The sequence below is a fragment of the Malurus melanocephalus genome, unplaced genomic scaffold, assembly GCF_030028575.1.
Source record: "Malurus melanocephalus ecotype Western Australia unplaced genomic scaffold, MMel_1.1 scaffold_107, whole genome shotgun sequence".
NCBI classification, from domain to species: Eukaryota; Metazoa; Chordata; class Aves; order Passeriformes; family Maluridae; genus Malurus; species Malurus melanocephalus.
Window position 1 is genome coordinate 1,536,950 of NW_026623339.1, and position 19,632 is coordinate 1,556,581.

At 48.0% G+C, this 19,632-nt stretch overlaps 1 protein-coding gene across 1 annotated transcript in view; it reads right to left on the reverse strand.

The window, feature by feature from the left end:
* Positions 1-11,835: 11,835 nt before the first annotated feature.
* The window catches only part of DDRGK1 (DDRGK domain containing 1), a 32,722-nt gene continuing 24,925 nt past the window's right edge, over positions 11,836-19,632 (reverse strand). Inside the window, exons 6-9 of the mRNA XM_057369320.1 lie at positions 18,685-18,723; positions 15,456-15,512; positions 14,729-14,777; positions 11,836-13,285 (exon numbers count right to left, since the gene is read on the reverse strand). Of these exons, the coding sequence (XP_057225303.1) occupies positions 13,113-13,285; positions 14,729-14,777; positions 15,456-15,512; positions 18,685-18,723 (318 nt within the window). The 3' untranslated portion in view covers positions 11,836-13,112. The remainder of the gene's footprint in view (positions 13,286-14,728; positions 14,778-15,455; positions 15,513-18,684; positions 18,724-19,632) is intronic.

The following is a 19,632-nucleotide window of genomic DNA, read 5'->3' on the forward strand; positions in this document are numbered from 1 at the left end:
AGAAGAAGTTCCACTGAATCCCCAAAACTCCCGATCTGCCTTAGCAAGGGGGCGTTTAGCGGGTGGGATTTCACAGGAAATGCGTGTGAGTGCATCTGTTGAGCCTGTTTGCACATAAATATCACAGCCGGGGTTTTRGAGGACAATGTGGCACAAAGCAAGAGCAGGACAGGTTGTATTTTATGAAAATTTTCAYTGGCTGTGTCAGAAAAGCAGCCAGGACCTCGTAAAGGAGGTCAGTGCCTCCTGCACCTCGGCGAGCTTGGGATTTATTTTTTTTTTGGGGAGGGATTTGGCAGCAATTTTAGTGTTTCTGAGGATGATCAAAACCTTGGCCAACCCTTTGAGGAGGCCGCCTGAGCATCTCACGGGCAGCAGGTACCWAATCAGAGTCACCACAAAAATGTGAAATTTTTGAATCTGGGAAAAAAAAAAACCTTTGGTGCCAGAGGTGGTGGGTGAGCACACGGAGATGGGGGTGGCAGAGCCTGCCTCGTCCTTTTGGGATGCTGGGAGGTTTTTTTTCTTGCAAGGAAAGTGCTCAGGAATCATCCAGGAGCGGAGCAGCGTTTGGCTAAGCCGGGGTTTAGCGCCCGCTCTAAGCGGCTTTGGGAGCAGCGGGCGCGGGAGAGGCGCGCACAAAACAAAAGTCGGGAAAGAAAAACAAACGGCGGCAGCGGTTATGTAAGGGATCAGAGGGCTGCACACGTGTTCCCTGGGGTCTYTCAGCCCCTCCCGGGGATGCTCTGATGGGTTTTGGTTCATTCTGATCACTCCTCGTTAGGAATTTTGGGGGGTGGTGAAAGAAGGTTTGGAGATACGGGACAGCTCCTGTTGGAGCGGGAAGAGAGGGGGATTTGAATGGGATTGAAATGAGCTGTGAAATTGAGGGTGGCTCTCATTTCAGGAGAGATGGGAGATGGAACAGCTCCTCACTGGCCACTCTGAGCTGAAATCAGAAAAAACTTTCAAATGTTCCTCGTGTAGGGCAGATCAGGCAGAACAGGGACCTGCTCCCCATCACCTGAACAGCTAAACAGGAATTACTGCTGTGGGATGTCATAAATAGAAAATATTTACATGGATCCCAAAACTGCAGTGCCTGATAACCCCCAAAAGGCTCTTCCAAAGATTCCATTCTGATCTGTGAAAAAGAGTGATTTTATATGGGCAAGTAGTGACAGGATAAGAGGGAATGKCTTTGCCAGAGGGCAGGGATARATGGGATATTGGGAAAAAAAATCTTTTGCTGTGASGGTGRWGAGGCCCTGGCACAGGGTGCCCAGAGAAGCTGTGGCTGCCCCTGGATCCCTGGAAGTGCCCAAGGCCAGGCTGGATGGGGCTTGGAGCCACCTGGGATAGTGGGAGGTGTCCCAGTCCATAGCAGGGGTTTTCAATGAGTTTTAMGGTCCTTTCCAACCCAAACCACCCCGTGGTTCTATGTCTGTGCCAGTTCTTCCTTAGGAACTGGCAGAATTTGAAGTTGCTGRAGGCTGTGGATAATCACTCCACACTGGCTGGATTTTTTTTCCCCTCTTCCCTGCTCTCAGAGGTCGGGCACTGTGCAAGATGGACCATTATCTGGGCACAGGGTGGATGTGAAGGGCACAGGACGTTTTCTGCGTTGAATTCGAGCCCTTTTTTGGGGGATAAAATTCCCCCAGGATCTTCCCCACTCTGTGTYCAGGAGAGCTGCCCTGGGTGACCCTCACCTGACCCTCCCAGCCAAGAGTGTTATCCATGGATCTGCTGGGTCTGGAGGAGGAACAGAGAGACAATCCCAGGGCAGGACTGGCCCGAGATCATCCCAGGGGGTGTTTGAAGGGCAGAGCTGCCCCTCCTTAGCCATTCACCCAYGAGGCACCTTTCACAGAATCCCCGAGGGGTTTGGGCTGGAAGAAACCTCAAAATCATCYCATCCCAACCCCTCCATGCACTGCAGGAAGATTTCTTCCAGGCTGGAAATTGCCTCAGCCCCCACAACCATCCCCACCGTGGTGTCAGCCAGAAAAATGAGTACCAAGCCCATCTCACCCAGCCCTGCTGCAGGACAGACACCCTGAGCTGCTCTCTGTGCTTCCTGCTTTTCCCTCCCCCTGTAATCCTGTTTAAAAGATTCATTCCTGCAGTGGAAAGTTTGTGCAACCCTCGGTTGAATCACGGTGCTGTCGGGGCTGGAGAGGGAATGAGATCCTGGAGTTGTTTGGGTCACCCTTGTTTGCAGGGACAGCCAGGAACAGGAGGATGGGCAGGGGAGGGGTGGAAATCCAGCACAGCTGGACTGAAAAACACATCTGGATTCCTCCTGCAGAGCCCAGCCCAAGCTGGGAGTGCTGTGTCTGCTCAGAGAGGGGTTAATTATAGAAATAATTATATATAGAGAAATATTTATATAATAAATATATTAATATAATAATTATAATTATATAGAATTAATTATAGTGAGAGGTGATAAACAAGAGCTGAGATTTATGGGTTTTTTTTTTCTTACTTCTGGCCCACGAGTCTTCCTTCCTAAAAGGGAAYTGCATGATCCCATGATCTCAGGAGGTCTGGCATCAAGGAATCAGGTGCTCATCACTGTTTGTAGGAGGATGAGAGCAGAGATGTGCTCAGCAGGGAGCCTGCARGGCCGTGAGGAGAGGAAATGGAGCCCTCTGCTCTGGGGACAGGATCAGAGAACTGGGATTGYTCATCCTGGAGAAGGGAAGCCTCCAGGGAAACCTTCCAGCACCTAAAAGGGGTGTAAGAGAGCTGGAGAGGGACTTGGGACAAGAGCCTGGAATGATAGGACACAGGGAATGGCTTCAAACTGACAGAGGGCAGGGATGGATGGGATTTGGGAAGGAATTCCTCCCTGTGAGGATGGGGAGGCCCTGGCACAGGGTGCCCAGAGAAGCTGTGGCTGCCCCTGGATCCCTGGGAGTGTCCAAGGCCAGGCTGGATGAGGCTTGGAGCAACCTGGGACAGTGGAAATTGTCCCTGCCATGGCAGGGGTGGGATGGGATGATCTTTAAGGTCCCTTCCAAACCACTCCATGGTTCTATGATTCTGTGATTCTGTGGGGTTTTGTCCACCAGCACCAACCCCACCCTGGAATCAATCAGAGTCAACACCCTCTGCAGCTTTATTAAACCCACCCCTAAATAATCTGATATTGGGGATGAGTAGAAGTGGGTGGTGGGTAGAGGGAATGGATCCTGTTGGTTTTTAGTTTGTTTTCTTTTCAGATGAGAGCTTTCCTTCCAATATTTGGCTCCTGTAGCTCATCAGTCTTAACAGGCTGCCTCAACATCAGCCAAAATGTTTTCCCAGCTGNCTCAGGAGGTCTGGCATCAAGGAATCAGGTGCTCATCACTGTTTGTAGGAGGATGAGAGCAGAGATGTGCTCAGCAGGGAGCCTGCAAGGCCGTGAGGAGAGGAAATGGAGCCCTCTGCTCTGGGGACAGGATCAGAGAACTGGGATTGYTCATCCTGGAGAAGGGAAGCCTCCAGGGAAACCTTCCAGCACCTAAAAGGGGTGTAAGAGAGCTGGAGAGGGACTTGGGACAAGAGCCTGGAGTGACAGACACAGGGAATGGCTTCAAACTGCCAGAGGGCAGGGATGGATGGGATTTGGGAAGGAATTCCTCCCTGTGAGAGGGGGGAGGCCCTGGCACAGGGTGCCCAGAGAAGCTGTGGCTGCCCCTGGATCCCTGGAAGTGCCCAAGGCCAGGCTGGATGAGGTTTGGAGCACCCTGGGATGGTGGAAATTGTCCCTGCCATGGCAGGGGTGGGATGGGATGATCTTTAAGGTCCCTTCCAAACCACTCCATGGTTCTGATTCCGTGATTCTGTGAGGTTTTGCCCACCAGCACCAACCCCACCCTGGAATCAATCAGAGTCAACACCCTCTGCAGCTTTATTAAATCCACCCCTAAATAATCTGATATTGGGGATAAGTAGAGGTAGATGATGGGTAGAGGGAATGGATTCTGTTGGTTTTTAGTTTGGTTTTTTTTTTTTTTTTTGTTTTTTTTTTTTTTTTTTTTTTTTTTTTTTTTTTTTTTTTTTTTTTTTTTTTTTTTTTTTCAGATGAGAGCTTTCCTTCCAATATTTGGCTCCTGTAGCTCATCAGTCTTAACAGGCTGCCTCAACATTTCCTTCCAATATTTGGCTCCTGTAGCTCATCAGTCTTAACAGGCTGCCTCAACATCAGCCAAAATGTTTTCCCAGCTGCTGGCAAATGCAGACCCTGTCCCAGGAAGGTGAAGAGGGAGGAAAGGTGAAGCAGAGGCATTGCAGCCTCCAGCACAGACTTTGTTTTGAGCGCATCTGAAATCTCTCTCTGTCCCCCTTGGACTTGCCCTGTCACCATCCTGTCATGTCCTGCTTCCAGAAATCTGGAATAATCCCTCCTGCACCCAAGGGACCTCCTGGATTCTGTGGGGGCACAGGTCATTCCCATCCCAATGCCCTTTTTATGTTAAAAACCACATCTTTATTTAAAGCAGGGAAAAAGCCATGGGAGCCCAGCTGCAACCACTCCACCCAGGGTAGGATTTTTCCTCACAGAAGGTGTCTGGACATCTTAAAAACATGCCAACTTCAATATCCAGAGGAGGAGTGGAGGGATGTGGCTCCTGACAGCCTGATTTAAGTCTTGCACAGGAAGGAAAACTCCTTTTTCTCCCTTTTTCTCCCTTTTTCTCCCTTTTTCTCCCTTTTTCTGGCCTTGGCTCAGAACAGGCGCCATCAAACTCAAGATTTGATATTCCCTGTTGAGATCTGATGGTTGGGAGAACAACAGGAACTCCTGGCACGAGTCAAACCCTCTGCAGAAGATCCTTCTGCCCCATTTCTGCCAGGATTATTGCCTGGAGCAGACACAGGGGGTTGGGATTGAGAGGAAGGTGGAGAAGGGGAGATTGGAGGTGAAGCCCACATATTCCCTACAGAGCTCCATGAGGGTTTTGGGGACATTTTGGTGTTGGAATTTCCCATTTTCTGCTCTTCCCCACGAAGAGGAGCCCCACAGGGGTGAAGGGAATGTGTCAGTTCAGGGCTCTCTCAGCTCCAAAAGCTGTGGTCACTCCTTGGGTGGGTTTTACAAACAGAGCCAGGCTTGACCTGGGTGTTTGTGGAGCTCCTCAGAGATCAGAAATGAAGCTCTTTGGACAGCAGGCTGGATTGTTTTCCTGCCACAATCAACCTTCTAGCAGAGAACAGCAAGGTCCTTTGCAAACATCCCCGGCGCTTTCTGCCATCTGCACGAGCAGTTTGCTTTGCATTCTGGCTTTATCCAATTCCATTTCAATTTACCCAAAATATCTCGGCGTGCTGGTGAGTGGCAGCTCTCTGGGATGAGTGTGCATGTGAATAAACTTCTGCTAACTCAGTGTGAATCCTTCCTGCCAGTCAGGMAAACAGTGACAGCAGGGAAAATCAGCAAGGGGATAAAGAAGACAAAGACATTCAGCAATTCTGGAGAATGATCTAAGTGCCCAGGAGGGCTGACCTGTGCCTTTTCTACTCTCCTTGAGTGGTTCCTGGGTACCACAGGTGAGGTCCCTGTCCTTTCTCTGTGCCATCCTCCTCCACTCCTGGCTCTCCATGAGCTGGGAAAAGCTGCAGCACATCAGATCTGTCCAAATTATCAATGAAATGATTCAGGATCTGCCCAGTGAGACCTCCAGGTGTAATCTTTCTGGAGGAGGAACCTGAAACTGCACAAGAGTAGGAGCCAGCTGGCAGCTTCCTGAAAATCCCAAAGGCCTGATGATGGTGTGTGTTTTTTTCTGGGGGGCCATATCTGCTGTGTCAGTCCATCTCTGGCACTTTGAAACCGCAGCAGTTGGTCAGCAGGGCTGGAACGAGCCCAGGACAGAGCCTGGGTGTGCTGTGTCAGCACCCAGCAGGGTGACAGCAGCACAGTCAGCACCTCTGGCTGGATCTGAATCCCAAAGGGAAAGATCCAGCAGYTGGGAGCAGCCCTGGGACAGGAGCAGCTGCTGGGGGACAGGGATGAACCAGCTCCAGGGATCAGYTGTGAGTCAACACAGAGAACAAATCAGGAGTGCTGAGTTATCCACCCAGGGATGAGGGGAGTAAAATCGGAATTACAGAATGGTTTGGGCTGGAAGGGACCTCAAAGCCCATCCAGGGCCACCCCCTGCCATGGGCAGGGACACCTCCCACTGTCCCAGGCTGCTCCAAGCCCCGTCCAACCTGGCCTTGGACACTTCCAGGGATGAAAACATCAAATTGAGCAGACAAATGTGAAGTACTGAAACAATGGAACAGCCTTGAGAGCTTGATAAAATTCCTCTTCCAAACACTTGGACAGCACTTTGAGCTGTGCCCTGCCCAAGGAACAATGGTGTGYTTGTGCTGAAAGTGGGAATGGCTTTAAACTGCCAGAGGGCAGGGATTGATGGGATATTGGGAAGGAATTTGTTCCCTGTGAGGGTGGTGAGGCCCTGGCACAGGGTGCCCAGAGAAGCTGTGGCTGCCCCTGGATCCCTGGAAGTGTCCAAGGCCAGGCTGGATGGGGTTTGGAGCACCCTGGAATAGTGAAAGATGTCCCAGCCCATGGCAGGGGGTGGAATTGGATGATCTTTGAGTTTCCTTCCCACCCAAATTCCCTGATTCTATGGAAAACCCCTTCCTTGGAGCTTACAGGTCAGAGCCATATCCCAGAACTCAGCTCACGACCTGCCCAGGACTCACCCCGCTGCGAGTGGCATTAGCCACAGACAGAGTGACACACCTCAGTGTCATTTGGCACCTAATTCCCAAAATTCACTGTGCAAATCGCGAGCTGTCCCTGCAGCGGGAGCCGGGCTCCATTAACAGCCCCATTAACAAATGCTAATGAACTCCTCGAGCCGCTCCTCCCACGATCCCGGCCATGGATTACCCCGCAAGTGCTGAGCCGCTTATTTTGGGTGGAACACCAGGAGTAGCCAACTTCCCAAACACTTCGGAGCCGCTTTTGGGGGCAGCAAGATCTAAACTCGACAATAATTCCGACACCCCGGYGGTGGCCGCTACTCTCCGATGATGCCGCGAAGTTTTTTCTGTCAATCCTGCCCTTTTCTGTCCACCCAGGAGCTGCCTCATTTTCCCAGCGGCTTTCCCGTCCTGCTAAAAGAAACAAAACTCGGCAGCTTTGGTTAATTCAACCCCAGAACCCCGGTTGTCACCTCGGTGTCGCAACGCTGGGCGAGGAGCAGAGCAGCAGGCGACTTCCTCCGTTTATGTTTTTTTTTTCCCGAGTCCCGGGAAGCCGGGAGAAGGGGTTTTTGCCGGGAGAAGGGGATTTTTTCGGGATGCGATGCTTTTCCCGAACCTTGCGGTCGCACTCCGAGCTCCGGAGGATGCTTCGCTTTTCCCGTTGCCATGGGAATGCTGAGCGGGAGGGGGGATGCGAGATGTGCTGCTGCCATCTCCTGGAGATGCCGCGATGGCGAGGSGGGGTCAGGAAGAATTCGGGGAGCTCGGAGGAGTTCAGGGCAGAGCTCACCCCAAAGCTGGGCAGGGACATCGGTACCGAGTGGTTCGGGCACAGCAGAACTCACCCGGGACCACCAGGTGCTGGAAGAAAATCACCCTGAACTCGCAAAAAAAAAACATTAATAATTCCAATGGTCATGACCACAAATCGTAAAGTCATTAAAGATGGAAAAGCCCTCCAAGATCATCCGGTTTAATTGTTAACCCAGCATTGCCAGGGCCATCACTAACCCATGTCCCCAAGTGCCACATTCACATGGCTTTTAAATCCTTTCAAGGGATGAGGGAGTTCACCACTGGTCTGGGCAGCTGTGGCAGGGCTGGGCAATGCTTTTGGGRAATAAATTTGCTCAATATCCAATCTAAACTTCTCACAGAACAGCCTGAGGCCGTTCCTCTCCTCCTGTCCCTGTTCCCTGGAGCAGAGCCCAAAACCCACCCTGGCTGTCCCCTCCTGTCAGGGAGTTGTGCAGAGCCACAAGGAGCCCAAAACCCACCCTGGCTGTCCCCTCCTGTCAGGGAGTTGTGCAGAGCCACAAGGTCCCCCCTGATCCCCCTTTCTTCCAGGCTGAGCCCCTTTCCCAGCTCCCTCCACCGTTTTTGGGGCTCCAGACCCTTTCCCAATACCCTTTTTGTGACTCCAGGTGCCTCCAGCACCCCCCAGCAGTGCCAGCACAGGGGACGGGCACTGCCCTGGCCCTGCTGTCACACCAGCATTGGGACAAACCAGTGCCCACAACTGCCCATGCTGTATTTTAGGAATTTTGGGCACATTTTTTGCCTCCCTGGGAGAGCCCTGAAAGGCGTTGAGTTRACCTCCAGGTTCGGAGAAGCTGCCMTTGGAAGAAAACGYTCTGAAGGAGCAAATCCCACCCTGATGGAGCAGCAGAAAGGAAGGAAAAGCGGCAGCTCAGGGTGCAGATGGGAGGGGAKGGGTGCGAGGTTTTGTGTGGAGGCGCCACAATGAGCGTGGGACGTGCTGGAGCTGCAGCTCAGCCTCGTTTCTCGGGGTTACGACCRAGAGCTGCAGCTTTTGCTGCACTTTTCCATCCGTTCCCATCTCTGTCAGGGATCCCAGCCCGAAGGATGGGTGGCTCTTGGTCCTGAGGGTGACATGGGACATGTGCCAGGCTGTTGGGTGGCAGGGATGTACCTGGAGGGGCAGAGATGGGGGACACAGCCTGGATTCCTGTGACTGATCATTATAGGGACAAAATCACAGGAGAGGGAATGTGGGATTGCCTGTGATAGAGGCAAAAAATATTGAGGAATTGAATGATTTTAAATGGGATAACCTGGCCCTGTGCTCAGCTGCCATCACCAGGGGAAAGGTGACCTCAGGAGCTCCTGTGGGGTGTTCTCGTCCCACCCTGGGGTAGATGAGTGAAATTTGGATTTTTGGTGCTGCCAGCTCAGCTCCATTCCAGCAGCACCTCCTGCAGTGGTTGTCCCCTCCCAGCCCTGTCCATATCTCAAGATCCTCACCTTTTGGTGTCCCTTTTGGACACCTCGACCCTGCCATCCCCAAAAAGCTCATGCCAAGAGGGACAGTTCACACACAGCACCCCAGAGGAGCATTTTCCCAGCAGGAGGGTGGGGAAGGACAAAGAACAAAGCCAAGTTCTCTTTTAATCTCTGGTGTGGGAGATGGTCCAAAGGCACAGGATTTCCACATCTCACTCCATGGCTGCAGCACCCATGTTCCTGATCCCATAGTTCTGCTCTGTCCCCTGCTCTTCATTTGAATTTAGAGAAAAAACAGAAATTTCTGTCCTCTGTGGGGACCTGGATCCCTCTGGCCAGGAGGAATTTCAGGASGTGCCCATCCCTCCTCTGCTTCACATCTGAGCACACAGTGAGACCCCTCTGCAACCATCCTGACCGTGCTTTTGGCTCATCCTAAACAAATTTCAGGGCACTAAAAGGACTGAAAAAGAGACACCAAAGGGAATTGTGCCTCTGAGTGATCATAAAATGTTCTCTGTCTTTAGGGCAGGAAGGAGATATTTCCCCCTTCCTTTGTTTTACTTTTTCTTTTACAGCAGAGAAGATGAAAAGAATWAAAGTCCCATCCCTGCAGTGCTGAAGGCTTCCCTGGGTATCAGCTTTTTTTGTGCAGGGATCCCTGCAGCCACAGACTGGCATTAATGATCTGGATTTGCTTTTGGGGTTAAAAAGAAAGAAATCTGTGAATGCAGAACGTGGCTGTTCCTGTGCAGAGGGGAATATTGCAGCKTTGTGATTCACTGCCATCTTGTGATATTTAACATTTCCCTAAAATGATGAACATGAAACATAAATTAGAACAGAACCCCAAACAACAAGAAAAAAAACCCCAAATCTGTTCCTAGTATCCATAGTTACAGAGAARACTCAGAGACCCTGAGGGTGATGGGTAGAAAAACTCCTATCACAAAGAAATAAAATGAAAAGTTGTGACATTTGTTGCATTTATTTTTAAACCTCTAAACACCTCACATAGACTATTCTTCCACTGGAAAAGAAGCTGGAGTTTTCCTTGATGAGATCTCACCTTGTGTGCTCTGGAGAGATTTTCAATCTCATTTTTCTGGTCTTTGCCTTCAGGTGGAATGGCTAAATTAGGAGAGGCTCGCTCAAATGAGCTTGTAATAATAATTATTATTATTCCTTCCATGTACAGCTGGAGTACCTGGGAGTCTTGTGCTGCTCCAGAGGGAAAACAAGGGGGAAAATGCTGCATAATGCATGGGCAAAGTTTAACAAAAAATAAGGAATGTAGTTTGTTGAAAGTCAGATAATGGGGATGTTCCAGCTTTTAAAAACTGATAAAAGTAGTTGGACAAAGCAGCAGGAAGCAAAACATCAACACCATCCTGCCTCTAGCAAAGAGGGGCAGTGGGAAGAGCTGCCCTTGCTCACGGCTGATTGTGATGAGTGTTCTGCATATGGATCATCCCAAAGTGAGGAGCCCAAAATCCACTGCCCAGAATTTGACTGTATTTACTGTTTTACCAGTGTTTTCCTGCCCTGTATTTGGGGCTGACTGTGCTGCTGTCAGGGCTTAAGCCCAGCTGAGAGCTGAGCCCCACAGAGCCACAGGGGAGGGAATCTCAGGGGTTAAAGAGAAAACTCATGGGTTGAGACCACAGAATGATGGAATTGTTTGTGTGGGAAGGGACCTTAAATCCCATCTTGCTTCAGGGACACCTCCCACTATCCCAGGCTGCTCCAAGTGCACCCAACCAGGCTTTGGACACTTCCAGGGATCCAGGGGCAGCCACAGCTTCTCTGTGGGCCTCCCCACCCTCAMAGCCAGGAATTCCATCCCAAAATCCCATCTRACCCTCCCCTCTGTCAGTCACCCTTGTCCTGTCMCTCCATCCCTTGTCCCCAKTCCCTCTCCAGCTCTCCTGGAGCCCYTTTAGGCCCTGGAAGGAGATAAAGACAGTTTAATACCTCAACCCCCCAATACCCACAGATTGTTCCACCTCTCCACCAGCACCCTCAGCCACCATCCTCACCCATGACATTGGGGACAACTCAGGACACCCAGGGGTGCTYCCTCTTTCAGTGCCAGCAGAGAGGGAACAACTCTTTTGCCATTTGGTGTCTTTGGGATATATGAAATGTGGGTTTSAACTCAGTGAAGTGATTTGGGGGGCACAGCCTGAATTTCTTGCCCCTCCACTTGCACAGTCCCAGACTGAAGCAGCAGCTTGGGTTTGAATTGAATTGCCTCATTTATAAATCATCCAAACAAAAGACCTGGAGCAATTGTGTTGCAGACTTAAAACTCTCCCAAAATCTCTTGGCACTTTGGGGAGTGGATTCCTAGAAAGTACCAATAGCCCTGAAAAATGAGCTGCAGTTAAACAGTGGTGGCTGCTCCTCCAGGCACAGGGTGGAACAGGACCTCAAACCCAACACCCACCTGTCCTCACCTCCTCCAGCCTCTCAGGAAACTGAGAAAAGTGGAGCAATTCCTTTAAGGTAGAGCAGAGTTTGATCCGCAGGAGTCTTCAGCAGGGTTAGAAGCCTTCTCATGTTTTTTGTTCCCTAAATGATTTTTCTCTGGCTCATGTAAGTCCCCATCACACAATTCACATGCAGCAAAGACCCCAAAGCACCCCAAAATGAGGGAAAAAAGAGTTTTCCTGAATGCTGATCTAATGCAGCTGGGTGAAAAGAACAGGGATGGAAATGGTAAAAGAGGATTAGGAGAGCAGAGCAGCTGCTGGCAGAGCTACAGCCATGTCTTACCCCATCTGTGTCCCTGCCCATTTCCAACACAAACCTCTGCAGTTCTTTCAATATTGCTGATTTTATTACAAGAGTAATTTAAGACAGGACAAAACCAAATATTTTTTAATATTTAATATGAAATCCATCAGTAAGAGACTTCACAAGCCTCAAATGTTAAATAAGCTTTGTGCTGGCTGTGGTTGTACAGCACCAATGCTGTGCTGACCTTTCAGCACGTGGTGCTGGTGGAATTCCACTCTCCTGCACTCTCCCATCCAGCAGCAGGGCAGAGATTAAGAGGAAATGTTTCCTTCCATTGTTTTATTGCTGTCTCATCCCACTGATAACGTGTCTTTTAGTCTGCTCAAGTTATCTCTAAGTTTGGCAGAGACAAAACCTCTTGTCCTCCCCAATTACTGTTTATGCACATAGATTCTGCTGATTTCAGACAGGAGAATGAATGAATTATTTAAAAAAATAAATATTCTTATGCAGGAAATACACTGACCCGYACAATTAATACATTAATAATCATTAACTTGGAACATTAATTACRTGACTCAGAGTGCCTGAAGTTTTTATTTAAAAACCCCCAAACCTGCAGAACACAGAGGCCACGGGGTGGGGGTGTCTGAGGCCTTCAGACACTCTGAGCTGGCTCTGACTTCAAAGGATGAATCACCAGGATCTGGTTGGTATCAGCAGAACTGGCCTGCACAATAAATGAGCCGAGTTAGCCCTTCCCTGGAGGGGTTTCTGTCTCGTGGCTACAGGGAAATGAGGCAGYTTGTCTGCAAGCAAACTTTTTATATTATATAAACCAAGGAAAACATATTTATATAGCAAAGGTTTCCTGAAATAGCCCCTGGAAGTTTTAACAACAGAGCAACCATTCTTTCCAGAGTTTCAGGATATATTTCAGCAAGAACAAAGACACACTTAAGAGTGTTTTCTTTTTACTCTCTCCTCCCAGTGTAGATACAGCAGCCAAAACCACACAGCCATGCCTGTGTCCATCACAAAGTTAAAGAGTTCCATAGTGCAGAGCAAGCCTGGAGAACCCTGAATGCAATCATTTGATGCAGACATTGGAATCTGAAAGGTATAAAAAACTTTGGATATAGCAGTGTGAGAGTGACTGCCAAAGGATAAATCACTGATCTTCCTGAGCTCCAGGTGCATCAGTATTTGAGTTCCTGGYCAGTGCCTTGTACAATCAAAAGTCCTATTTAACACCAGTTCTAGCAGAAGGAAAAGCAAAACTTCTGAGATTGCAGGTGATGCTTCRAAAGAGCACCCTACCTTCAGGCACCACAAACGGACTGGGGAGGTTCTTGTTTGCTTTTAATGACGTGGTTTATTCATTACCAGGTTCAGCTGCTGCTGTGCTTCTCTCAGGCCACAGTTGGAGCCACAGCTCTGCTGTCAGGCTGGAGGTTGATGAGGGAGTTGCTGGCCTGGGCCAGCTCGGCGATGGACACTCGGCCTCGCTGTTTGATGTACTGGGCCACGGCTGCCATCTCCTCTGCAGTGATGTAGATGAACTTTCCYCTGTCATCAATCACACCTACAGGGSAAARAGAGCAGCCTGCAGTCAGCACTTCAGCTCCTCTGGCTTCCTGACAGCCATCACTCCCTGCTTTGGGAAGGGWCATTCCAGCTGCTGAGGCAGCATTTCCTATCTAGGCCAGGCAGGCTTTTATCTCCTGGCCACTGCTGGGTGCTGGGGCAGGGCTGTGACAGCAGCACAGGGTCCCAGAATGCTCATTTGGTTCAAAGGAACACGTTCTGTGCTGGGGGCTCCACAGCTGCTGCTGCAGGTACCTCGTTTTTGTGGGATCACAGAATGTTCTGAGCTGGAGGGACCCACAAGGATTGTGGATCCTGGTCCTGTCCAGACCCCCAACAATCCCACCCTGGGCACCCCTGTCCAAGTGCTCCTGGAGCTCTGGCAGCCTTGGGGCTGGGACCATTCCCTGGGGAGCCTGGGCAGTGCCAGCACCCTCTGGGGACAGAACCTTTCCCTGAGATCCAACCTAAACCCACCCCGGCCCAGCTCCAGCCCTACCCTGGCTCCTGTCCCTGTCACAAAGAGCAGAGATCAGAGCTGCCCCTTGGAAGAGCTGCAGACCTTGATGAATCTCCACTCAGCCTCCTCTTCTCCAGGCTGAGCAAACCAATTGCCTTCAGTTGCTCTTTGTATGGATTTCTCTCTAAACCCTTCCCCATCCTCAYAGCCCTCCTTGTTTGGTGCTCATGCTCTCAGCTCAGGCAGCTGGTGGAGAAGGGTCCAGGAGGGCATTAAGAGCTCTTATGGGGCCCAGCTCAGCCTCTCCAGCCTCCCCTCTGGAAGGGAACGAAGCTCAATTTCCATATTTCAGTTGCTCCAACCAGGCTAAGAACAGATTTCTCTGTTCTTACGCATTACAAGGCAGAGCCTCCCTGAATTTGGGCTGTCACAGTCAGCCAGTACAGCCAGCACACATCTTTATCCCTGGATTCCAAGCACTTCCAGGGCACTGGACAGAGTATCCACACGTGCTTGCTGAGCACAGGATCAGGTCAATAAATGTTTGTGCTGGCACCTTCACCCTCATAAGAACAAGACTGCCCAGCAATAACCCAGCCTTGCTAATGCTCAGTCTCTGCTGCTATTCCAACTTGGACTGGGTGGGGATGTGGCTGGGAACAAGCACTGCACTGACTGCAGCATCCTGCAGTGCTCTGGGATGTTTGCCTCTCCCCCAGCCTGCCTTTACCACCACCCCAAATAACCCAGTGATCCTCCCAGATTCAGATTTCAGAGGGCCTTGTTTGTAGCTCTGCTCAGCAAGCCCAAAAGGCCTTCAGCAGATGGGTGAATCAATAAAATAGAAATAYCTAGCTAYCCTACTAGAWCCTGARAACAGGAATGACACTRGAAGTCTCTCTCTGCCACAGGGAARGTATTTTCTGCACCACCACCCCTTCACCAGCTACAGTAGCATCCCCTTTGTGCTTTGGCTGTCACCTGTCAGGGTGCCATCTGCCATCAGGTCCTGGATTCTGTTAATTGCATCCTGTGCAGAAGAGAAAAAGGAATAACAGACTGATCAAAAGGGAAGCAAAAAAATATTTCACATGCTCAGATCAACTACAGAGGTTTASATTTAAATCCCATAGGGTTAAGGAATTCAGTACTCCCACACAGAGAGACACAGTAAGCCTTTGGTCTTAGAGGGATGAATTTTTTTGCATTCTGGGGTGTTCAAATTATACTCCCTATCCCTTAAAAGATTATTTCATTGCCATTACGCAGTTGTTTCAAGGAGCAGGGGGTTATAGGAATCTTCCCATGGAAAGGCTGGGCAGTGCCATCAAGTYCCATGAAGCACACTGAGGTCCTTCTCCAAGGACCTTGCTCATACATTCCACAGTTTCTTACCTCCTTTCCTGCTCATTTTAGGAGCAAATCTCTCCTACCAAACCAAAGCAACAGCTTGCTGAATTTATGGCTGGGTTCACTCTACACTTACTCCAAGCATGTAGTTCCACTGCACCTCAAGTATTGGTTTCTATAACTCTACCTCTCTTCTTTTTCTTGTTGTTATATGACTGCAGAAGGAAATTGTAATTTCAATTTTGACCAGATAAATTCCTTTAAGTAACCCACTGCACACTTAAACACAGTTCTGGTTTAAGAAGGAGGCAGGGACCCAGCAAAAATTAGTACTTCCACCCCAAAAGTCAGTGCTTACCTGTGTCCTTAAACCCAGATGTGAAGCCAAATCCTCCAGCTGGATGACCTTTGTTTTCTATGGAAACAAACAAGAGTTAAACACAACTGATGAATGAGAAGGTTGGGGTTTTTTTTTCCAAACAAGAGTTAAACACAGCTGATGAATGAGAAGGTTGGGATTTTTTTTTATTTTCCATTCAAATAAAAAATGCATTTACCAGACAAAGCAGAAGCTGTCCCTGTAACTTTTCCTAGTAAGCATTTTCCTCTGATGAAAAACTCTCAAATTACCTAAAGCAGTGAGCTCTGTGGAAAGACTGAGAGCTCTGACCCACTTAGGGCAAGGCTCAAACCCATTTGCCAGCATTTATCCTGGACTTTTCCTTCCATTAGGATGAGCACAAGGAACCATGGCTCTGCTCTCCTGCCACCTGAGTTTCTCAGCTGCTACCTTTAATTTTCAGGGTGCTTTATCAAGATCCCTTTTTTCTTTGAGGGATGCTTCAAAGCACCTTTTAAAATGATCACTGGTGTGTATCAGCACTTAACATAAAACCCAGGCGAGAGTGGCAGCATTAAGTGCTTTAGTCTGTTTTACTGATGTCATGTGTATTAATGCCATAATAATCTTCCTAAGCAAGCCAACACCTTATTAAAATTGTCAGTGTTGGAACTGCAAATTGTCATTTTGCTTTTGACAGAKTCATCCTGGAGCTTTTCTCAGTCAGGGCACAGCAACCACTGTTCACATCTGGTTTTGTGCTTCTCTGTAGCTCCAGAGAAAACACCTGCAGTGCTCATCTGGAGCTACTTGGTTCCTTGTCTTCTTTGCCAAAGTTTTAGGAACTCATCTGTTTAGTTGTAAAAGGATGCAGTGTTTGTAAGGAGCTTGGAAAAGACAAAACTGTTGGAAAGCTCAGTTAATATTCAGGACTACATTCCTAAAATCCATGTATGTACAGCCCCGGGAGCTGCATCTTTATTAACAAATTAAATACTTCAAACAATAAAATCCTTTGTTTCTGGTCTTGAGAGAGTACCCTGGAAGGACACTGAAGAAATAAAGAGAGGCTGAAATAGATTAATCTCTTTCATTAATAAAATCAGGCAAAAAAAAAAAAAAAAGCCACACACAGATTTAGTAGTTGTGAAGTTCGATGCAGCCAAGCTAGAGAACTGAATACCATGGACTGAACACATGGAACTGGAACCAGTCCATGGAATTCAGTTCTCAGAGCTGGGAACTGCCAACATTCGTCACATCTTCTTTTAAAGGGACTGGGGGGGTGTTGGTGCAAAGCCACATGAGCAAGAAAAACAGGACTTCAACCTTCACTTAAAGACATTCACCCTCAATGACCAAATTAGTGGAAGCTTTCCAARACAGATCCTGCAGTGAATAAGATCCTGAGGGGGTGGGTAGGATTAGGATGTGCCCCCCACACACTCTGAAATACAAGGACAATGTGAGGTCCTAGGGGAATAAAACACTTCTCCACATGCAGCAYGTTCTAGAGATCAGCTTCACTTTCCTTCAGCAACATGAACACATCGTGAATTTGAAAAAAAAACATGTTTTCCTGAATTCATTTCATTTTAGGAGTGATTTTGCTGCTGTCCTCAGCAAGGGATGAAACAGAGCGAGAAGCTGCATTTTACTTCCAACACTCTTTAAGAACGAAGCGTGGGGTGAGCTATCTCCAGTCACTGATAGCAGTATAAGGAATTATTCAACAGAAGAGCTAAATTCAATTTTATTTTTTAAAAAATGCCAATTACTCTTAATTTATACATTTTTCAGACAGCTACGAGYGGCTCAGCACTGCTTCCTGTCAATGGTTTCTGTGAACACAACAGAAGATGAGGGCAATACATAATCTATACATTAAGCACATTTCCCAGATTAAAGAAAAATACTTAAAACTCGTGAAAGAAAGCGATGCCCCAGTTCTGCAGCTCAGCTCTGCAGAGGAAATCAGGTGTCGAATATTCAGACTTCGGGTTTCAGCCCGAGTTTAATTTCTCTGACGTCAAGATGAAGTGACTGATACAAAACTTAGTGCTTAAACATTGAGTTTGTGACTAATCTGGTCCATCCACCTCAACCCCCAGAGCTTTGCAAACTTCCCAGTGTTTGTGGAAGATCCCAAGGGACACTGGAATCTCCTCAGAGGTAAAAGAGAGGCAGAGAGCAGCCCAGGGGAGCTTTGGAGGGGCTCTGCACTGAGCTCTTGTCCAGAACTGCCTGGAAATCACTCCAAAGAACTCCCTAGAGAGAGTTATCCATGAAGCAAATCTGCTTTTAAGTCCAGGAGATAAATCTGCTCTAAGTCCAGGGTTATGCTGGGTTAATGGACATGCAAAACTGGCCCAAAGTGGGAGATTTTGGAACACAAAATGACGAGGAGCTTGCTAAGTACCCATGTGATTTGTTTACTAGAGAAGCCTTTCACACACATCCTGAGAATTCAGTTTCCAGTAAAGGAAGAAAGGGATTCATTAGAAAAAAAAGGTTTGCATGACACTGTTAGAGAGAGAGGAGAAAAATGCATCTGACCTTTGATACAGCAATAATGGAGAGCATTTGTCCTCCCAGATCAAAAGCACAAATCCTCCTGAACACACCCCAGGTTTTCAATCCCCAGCCATACAATGGGATGAAAGGGAGACTAACACACCCTGTTTAAAACAGGTGAGCTGCTTCTTAAATAGCCCTGCCCAACATGAAGACAACATCTCCAATTGCAGGGATGGAAAAAAGGGAAAGAATCACAGGAACAGTTGGGATTGGGCTTCCCAAACCACCCTCCTAGTAGAGCAACTCTCCTTCCTGATGAACTCATGTGGAGAGATTGTTTTTTAAATTGTTTTTTTGGCTGATGTTCACAAATGTAAAAGCCTGAATGTCCCAAATCCACAGCAAACACTGCTGTCCATAAATTCTCGTGATCCACCAGGCCTGTCTTTATAAAAAGAGAGTAACAGCCACATCCTGCCCTAAAAGCCAAGACCCAGTTGGAATTAAACTATTTCAACAATGGATGTGCTTGTGTTCATTCAGTAACACTTACTGAAGTGTTATTTACCAATTAACCACCAAATTSTGTTTTACTAAAAAACAAATTTACCAAAACCCACCAATTTTGTCAGTTGTTGAATAKTTAAGTAAATGAAAGAGGAAGTGAAGACGTTTCTCTTTGACAAAAGTATTTTACACCATCTAAGGAGAAAAACCAATGGCACCTTACCTTAACATATTCCAGGAATTCCTGAAGGAAGCTGCGAGACTGGATACAGCAAGGAAAACAATTATTATTTTAAATTCATGGGCATTAAATGCATCAAAAACTTGCTAAGTACAAATATTAAAGTGTTTAGATTGCGTAATTCCTACATTTTAATTACACACACTGAGATATTGAACTGGGAAGAAAAGTAATCTAGATTTAGTCTTAATGAGGGTTATTTTCTGAGACAGAATGTACAATTTAGGTGTTTTCTGAAAGAATATATTTTTTTATTCTTCCCATTTAAATACCCCAAAATAACCACAATTGGGTGATTTTGAGCATTGTTAAATCACACACCAAGGACATTTTGAGCAGATGTAAAGCCACAATAACTCAGGACAAGGCTCCTGCAGGTGGCCAAGGGCAGCACAGCTGCACAACACCCGGGAAAGCTCAAGCATTTCAAAGCCCTGCACCTGAAATGCAGTTCATGAATGTGAACAGCTCCATGCCAAAGGCAATGCAAACAATGTGCACTGAAGTTGAGATCAGGTTACTCTGCAACCCTGGAAACCAATCATTTTCAGCAAAGAATTGTGGCACAGCAGCCTCAAGAACACAAGGCAGAGTCAGCTTTTTGAAMAGGATCCTGAAATGCTTCAGTACTTCAGGCACTACGAGGCCAAGGTGGCTGCTCATTTCTCTCTCATTTCTGCTGTCTCCAGATAAACTCTGTACCTGTTATTATTTCTAAATGTGACTTTTAAATTGCCTGCAATTAAAGTTCTAATTCTCCACYCCACCAAAGTCATCTCAGGTTGAGATCCAGGCATCATCAACTGCCTGCCAAGCTCTTTGAGGTGAGGAACACCCTTGTCTGTTCTGACAGACACAAAGATTAATTTTCTCCTTGACATGTGGCTGTAGGAACATGGACAATCAACACATTCCAKTTTTAAAGGGTGT